Source organism: Amblyraja radiata, chromosome 1, assembly GCF_010909765.2.
Source record: "Amblyraja radiata isolate CabotCenter1 chromosome 1, sAmbRad1.1.pri, whole genome shotgun sequence".
Lineage (NCBI taxonomy): Eukaryota > Metazoa > Chordata > Chondrichthyes > Rajiformes > Rajidae > Amblyraja > Amblyraja radiata.
Genome location: NC_045956.1, coordinates 8,510,346 through 8,517,727, shown reverse-complemented (window position 1 = coordinate 8,517,727; position 7,382 = coordinate 8,510,346). Strand labels below are relative to the sequence as shown.

At 39.4% G+C, this 7,382-nt stretch overlaps 1 protein-coding gene across 1 annotated transcript; it reads right to left on the bottom strand.

Moving 5' to 3' along the window:
- Positions 1-612: 612 nt before the first annotated feature.
- Positions 613-4,176, bottom strand: LOC116970773 (interleukin-8-like). The gene is made up of 4 exons (XM_033017266.1): positions 4,057-4,176; positions 2,479-2,614; positions 2,046-2,129; positions 613-1,291 (listed from the first exon to the last, which is right to left on the bottom strand). The coding sequence occupies exons 1-4, from the start codon at positions 4,118-4,120 to the stop codon at positions 1,285-1,287; spliced, it is 291 nt and encodes a 96-aa protein (XP_032873157.1). The 5' UTR covers positions 4,121-4,176; the 3' UTR covers positions 613-1,284.
- Positions 4,177-7,382: the final 3,206 nt, after the last annotated feature.

Genomic DNA, 7,382 nt, shown 5'->3' with positions numbered 1-7,382 from the left:
CTAGAGACATCAGTATTTCCTAACACAAGGCCACGGGGAGATTGGATCTTCCATTTCCACATGTAACACATCAATGGAGGACAGGGATTGAACTTGTAGAAACATCTTAAACAAACACAATATATTTATGATAAGCATCGCCCACATGGTGCATACAAATGTTGTGTGGCACAACAGAATTTCTAGACTGGTAGGTTTCATATTTTTTAATAAAGATAGAAAATAATTCTTAATTTATCCAAATACAAATATTTCACAATAGACACACAAGAGACAGCAGTTACTATAATCTAGAATAAAAGAACTGCCGGAGGAGTTTAAAAGGCCAGACAGAATGTGTGGAGCAAAGGGATGGTTGACTCCTGGGGTCAAGACCCTGCTCCAGTCCTGATGTGGAGCTTAGATAGAAAACATTGACCACCCTCCTGCTGCCTGATCCTCTCAGTTCCTCCAGCAGTTTGTTTTTTGGCTCCAATATTTCACAATACGCATTTACCACAAAAGAAAGTTACAGATCAATTGCACAAATACAGATTTAAATAACATCAAAGCAATTAATTACTTTCACAGGAAGTCATAAATACACATAAATAAGGCAATACATATTAAGGGCAAATAAATTAAGTGCAAGTGGAACAAATTACAATAAAAATCTATGCCGTTACTGGCATGGTCCTTTGCTGAACTTACAATTCCATTTCTGCCAAATTCTGCAGAACCATAACTTGACATTAAGTAACTGCCAGTGCGATAACAGAATAAAAAATACTCCAGGTATTTAACGGCATAGTCCATGTGTAAGCTCTGGATGCCACTACATGGACGAATGAAACCTCAACAAAGGGAACACCTGTGTCCTGAGTTTTCATTCATCTCTTGCCAACACGTAAACAGGGATTAACACACTCATGGTGAAACCACATTGTTTTTCCACAGTTAACCCATTTCCAACTAATTTCTCACTACAGATCCTTTACAAGGTGCCACATTCAGTTTTCAAGCAGTCAATTTCTCAAATAATTTAATACATAAATACATATTAAGCTACAAAACCTCAGATTAGAGATAGCAAACAAATGGTGTAGATAGTCTGAGTGTCCTAATTAGTAAGAAAAAGATGAATACTGTTTTAAACGAGCCATTCTTTCACAGGCCGATGTAAATCCGTGACAGGCCTGAGTATAAAAGTACATTCCTGAGCTGGTCCAGAATCTCGACTTCGAATGAGCCTAACACACTTGACATTCAGCCTTTGATCTTTGAAGAGCGAGCTTCATTAGTCGTCTAAGAACTGTAGAGAATATAAAAAATTATGAAAATTATTAGATATAATGATACTTCAATCCTGGTTTTCTAAACCTATTTTATAATAGGTTTTAAATACATCCTCCCTTCATTTTGCCTTTTTCCGTTTTCCTAACCTTCTTCGTGAATTCAATTGATAATGTTTCTGCTCAGTGAAATAAATGTCTGCCTGACACATAGGGGCCATTTGCTCAGTGAACATAGGGGCCATTTGCTCAGTGAAATACATATTCTGCCTGACACATAGGGGCCATTTGCTGGAACATATGTGTTTAACATTTATTCCCAGTTTCAATGTTGTTTGTGTAAAATTCAGGCAACCTTCCAGATGGAGAAAGTAAAAAAGCCATTCTGCAAATGTTATGTTTTTCTTTCCTATGATTTCGACATTGTACCTGCAAGAGCTAGTTAACTAAATTCAATCCTTATTTCTGGTCTCTTCTTATCCTCTGTTTTAGCCTATGTTTTAGAATCACAGAGTGACACAGAGACAATCAGCATGGAAACAGGCCCTTCATCCCAACTTATCCATGGTGACCAAGATACCCCATCTAAGATCATCCCATTTGCCCATATTTGGCCCATATCCTTCTAACTCTTTCCTATCCATGTACCAGTCCAAATGTCTTTTAAATGTTGTTAATAAACCTGTCTCAACTATCTCCTCCAGCAGCTCACTCCATATACCGACCACCGCCTGCGTGCAAAGCTTTTAGTAGATAGTAAGGTCTGAAACTTACCTATTGGTCATCATGGCAATGATTTTTTTCACCCAAACGGCATTAGGATTCAAACACACCAAGGAACCATTTTTAAGGATTGCACTGAAGGAAGTAAAAGATAACAAGTATTTCAATATAAAATATAATAATGCACCATGAACACTGTGCAGATATTATTCACATAAACTAAGTTTACCAATAACCACTCTAATTACAATTTAAGATCGACACACAAAGCTGGAGTAACTCAGCGAATCAGGCAGCATCTCTGGAGAGAAAGAATAAGTTTTGTTTCGGGTCCTTCTTCAGACTGAGGAAAGGTCTCGACCCAAAATGTAACCTATTCCTTTCTCCAGAGATGCTGCCTGACCCACTGAGTTAGTCCAGCTTTTTGTATCTATTTTCAATTTAAACCTACATCTGCAATTCCTTCCTACGAATTAAAACTTACATGATTTCAACTCGTGAGCAGTGTGGACCACTTGGAATAATTTTAATATTCTCCATGCGCCTGGGATGGATGAATTTGGAGTGTGTATTGATGCACTGGCAGCGAAGACTCACTTTTGAATTTCCAATAGATGCAGCTGTGGAAGGAACAAATTGTAAACATTTTATATATGTCGCTTGAAATTTTAATCTTATTCCTTATATATTCATATTTACCTTTTGGGGGAAATTATGTCACCACTACAAGGAAGCTCCTTAAGTTATCTGTCTACAACAAGGCCTATAATTTATCTAGATACCTCGCAACATAAAATCAGATTCTCGCTTTGGAAGAGCAAAGCCCATGAGAAAACAAATGGTGCTGTTGTGGGTATTCCTGGCTTTGGATTAGAAGTTGGTGTGCTTAGTACCTCCTTCCCTTTTCCTGCCGTTGAATGCTAAGGACAGGTGGTTAGGTTTTGTCTTGTTGGAGCTAGTTGGATATAGACCCTCTTGTTGGAGAGGGTCTGAAGAAGGGTCTTGACCTAAAAAGTCACCTATTCCTTTTCTCCTGAGATGCTCTCTGACCTGCTGAGTTACTCCAGCTTTTTGTGTCTATCTTTGGAGATAGTCATTGGCTGCCATTTTTGTGGTATGGGTTTTACTTACTACTTATTAACCCTTGTCTAAATCAAGTCTAAGTCTCCCTGCACATGAGACCTGGATGGCTTCATTTGCTGAGGAGTTGTGAATGGAATTAAGCATTATGCCATCAGCATCAAGCATCTCCACATCCAACCTCATTATGGAAGGATGGTCATCCATGGAACAACTGAAAATTATTGGGGCTCGGACACTGCCCAGCCCTGAGGCAGAGATGATTGACCTTTGTCAACCTCAACAATCTTTATGTGCAGTATTTTCTGGATGCCGATTGATCTAACCCTTGATCCTACTCAATATATTCTTCTGCAATAATGGCTCCAAACTGCCCACTGTGCAGCGACTGGATGGTAGGCCTGTTAATTAATTTGACTAAGGCCATGACATAACTTTACAATGAATTGTGTTATCTCAACACAAGGAGCCTTGCGGGGAGAATAGCAGTAACAGATTTTAATCGCCTGGAACAGGAAGCATGGGGCATCTTCCTTGAACCAAAGCAGAACTGTGGTTATTGTGGTCCTACAATTATGTGATTATAGCTGACTCAGTCAATGGTAAATGATCTAAATCCATCCAAGTTTACTTTGATTCACATTTCAAACTACTTAACAAACCTCGAAAAGTTTCCCGTAATCTGTGTTTTAACTGCAATAGCTGCGTGTTACACACTATCAGTGTTATTTGAGTCTATCTGTGAACTATGTCTACTATATTATAAACTGCAAATGCAGTCAAGTATTAATAAATATTATTGTCTCTTAAAGGGTTAATATATTTTGATGTTTGTGTCAAAATTAAATTCTTATAAAAACACTTTGGATTCATATAGTTATAGTAAGTTATTAAATGTATTAAATAAACAATTTTAACTGTTTTCACAACATTGTAGATTCTGCACATTGCTGGTTAAAGATAAAACCAGGTAATTGCTTACCTTGTGTAGATGCCACATAGAGTACAAACAGGGTCAGGCTGGTGAGAAGAACTCGGCTGTTCATTTTCTTTGCTTCAACAATTCTCCAACTATTCTGCTCACTACTCTTGAGCTGCTGAAGATGCTTCTGACCGTCATGGTTGAGGCTCTCTACTTATAATCGGAACCTTGTTACGAACTTGTGAGATGATATCATTGAAAATTTCCCGGACATTACGAAATACTATTACAGATGATGGGCTGAGAATGAGTCAATGCTTTCAGAGCAGGATGCTTCGACTCAAGAAAAAAAAGTTGTTTGGATAATTTGATAGTTTCCCCTCAGGATCATTCACGTGAACTCTAAATAGTCCTGAATTTTTATTGATCTGGTTTTAAATACCCTGTGATAAAAATACTAGTTTTGCTTTGAAACATTCATGTTACGCTCCAGTGTATTTAGAGTTAAAGCAATTAAATAATATTCATTTTTATTGAACTACAGGCATTTGTTTTTGCTTAACTAGTCTGAACATGTCCAATGGAATATATATAAAAGCAGGTAGTATTATAGTCATAGAATCATGGAGTTTAACATCATAGAAGCAGGGCTTTTAGCCCAAACTGTCCATGCCGATCAAAGTGCCTGCTTAAGTCAATGGGATTAGGAGGGAGGGATAGCTCAGCCATGATTGAATGGCGGAGTAGACTTGATGGGCCAAATGGCCTATTTCTGCTCCTATTACTTATGACCTATGACCCTATGACCTTCTGTGTGAAAAATCTCACATCCCTTTCAAATCTTTGTCTCCTCTCCTTAAACCTGTGCCCTTTAATTTTACACTCCCCTATCCCGAGAGTGTGAGTAAAAGAACATTCGTATGATATTCCATATTCTACTGGTTAGCCCAGTGAAATGGAAAAGTTATGCCACCGGACCTGGTACAAGTTAAACGTGTTCTTGGCTTTATTCCCAAACTACACAACCCCACTCTCACCTTAATAAGGATAAAATAATTAGTAAATGTAATCATAGCCCTAAACGTATGTTGAAGCTCTCTCTCATTGAGATTGCAAGCAAGAATACACATTGAAAGCAAGCAATAGATTTACATTAAGAGTTTCAATTAAACATTCTGAAGTTTCAAAATGATTATTTCAAAACAAAGCTAATCGGACCAGGACATTCATGTTGATGTGTAATTGCAGATGAAACATAGAGTTAGTTCCAAATAATTGAATGCTCACAGTATAGATAATTTGAATACATTTTTATAAATTATATATTTGAGTATTTTTTATAATTTGCCTAGATAATTTGAATAAATATCTATATAAGTTTATTGTCATTGATCAGAACTTAATTCTCCTAAACTGTATTGCATGAATCAAGCTTTGTTATTAGACATGCCTGTATTGTATTGTTATTCCCACTGAAACCACAACTCACGGGAAATTTTAGATGTTTGAAGCTGTTATATTTGTCGAATGATTGAACTGGACATTTTCCATGAATATGTGGAAGAATGCCATCGAACAATGTCATGTTTTGGCTGCAGACACACACAAATACATTCAGTCTGAGCGCGGTGGATTTCCCAAAGAGCAAAAAGTACACTGAAGAATTGTGTGGTAGTTGTCACAAAACCAATGAGGTAGAAATAGGATAAGGTGGAAAATAGGTACTGGGACTGTGATACGTGATGTAATGCATGCAACAGTGCAGAAACACACCTGATTAATGCTCTGACTTCAATACAAAGTTTTCAGTGACCAGCCAGCACTAACCTTGATTTTGTTTATTGATTAATTTAACTCATTGAGCCGGATTCTATAGCAACAGGCAACAGTTCAAGTAAACAACAGCTGATTCAGGCCACAAAAGGACAGAAGGGGCTGGAGTAAATCAGCAGGTCAGGAGAACGTGGATAGGTATGTTACCGGTCGAAAATTCTTCTTCAAATTGAAGAAGGATCCCAACCCAAATCGTCACCAGTCAGAAGAAGGGTCTCGACCCAAAACATCACCTATCCATGTTCTACAGAGATGCTGCCAGACCTGCTGAGTTACTCCAGCACTTTGTGTCCTTTTGTGTATTAACTATCATCTACAGTTCTTTGTTTCTACATTTTGGCTGATTCAGGCCGGCCCTTTTAAAGGGCTGATATCTGAGGACTGAATCCAGTGTAAATAAGTGTATCACCTTGCGGGAAGCCATAGCTGATCATATATGTGAGAGGGTGCCCTGTTTCCAACATAACTTTGGTTGATAAGGTGGAGGAGTGGTTTACTGGACCAGATGGTGCCAGCACAACATTGAATGCTGTGGGGTACATCATGAGTCACTGAGCATGAGGGGTCAGCAAGGGTGAAAGAGCAATTCTGAGGTCAAACATGAGTGCACTCTGCAACTGGGTCAGATAAGTCCAAGTCCAAGGGGGGGTGGAGGGGGGAGGGGGGGGGGGGGGGGGAGGTGGAGGAGGGGGGGAGGGGGGGGGGGAATTGTGGGGAGAACCTTACAGTGTTGGTCAAAGAGCTGCAGGAAGCATGTCAACATCAGAAGTAGAAGCACGACAATCATCCAGGAAAATCATGCCTGGGTTTTAACCTCAACTCTAGTTTGCTGCCTGTTAGGCACTCCCCCCACTGGTGAATGCTATGTACTTACCTTTCTCTGTTTCTCTCCCGAGTGCAGGCCTCGTGGCTGTGAGTCTGGAATCAAGGGGTTAAAAGCTCCTGTACCCGATTGGCCAAGCTGCGTCAGGTGACGGGTGACTCATCTGAAGCTTAAATACCAGAGTCTCCCAGGATTCTCTCTCTTCTTCGTCGACCCTGACTTGTGAGCAGACTGCTGGTGTGAGCTGCGGAAGGCCTGGCCACATGGCATAGAACTTTGTGTACTTTCACCATTACTTGTTAACAAATATTGAATTGGGATGGATAAGGGCTGACCTTAGTGTTTTCTTGTATTTTGTTTCAGGGTTATATCTCTTTAGGCAGGTTTTAGAGTCTCCGGTTCGACGGTCCATCACGTGGCTGGCTGGAGCACTGTTAAATTGTTTGTCAGTCCATCCATATCCCTGACTGGGTTGTTTGAATCAGGTTTGGGTTTTGTGTTCCATTGAATAATTAAAACTATTTTTGAACTTGAACCTGATTTTTGAAATATGTTACGCGGCTCTGAAGTACCTGCTTTCGGGAGTCGTAACACTGCCTAACTGTAGATTACCTGAGATTCTAAAAAGCCATCAATCTGAGCCTGGAATATAGTCAGTACGTCAGCATTCACACACCTCAGACGGAGTAGAGAACTCAAAATTCACTTCCTGGTTCGGGAGCTGCAAGGC

Excerpts from the sequence above, each read along its gene's own strand:
- LOC116970773 (XM_033017266.1), bottom strand. The coding sequence starts at position 4,120 with ATGAACAGCCGAGTTCTTCTCACCAGCCTGACCCTGTTTGTACTCTAT. Across the intron at positions 2,615-4,056 it reads CTATGTGGCATCTACACAAG|CTGCATCTATTGGAAATTCA; the intron begins GTAAGCAATTAC and ends TTCCTTCCACAG. Across the intron at positions 2,130-2,478 it reads TGCTCACGAGTTGAAATCAT|TGCAATCCTTAAAAATGGTT; the intron begins GTAAGTTTTAAT and ends TACTTCCTTCAG.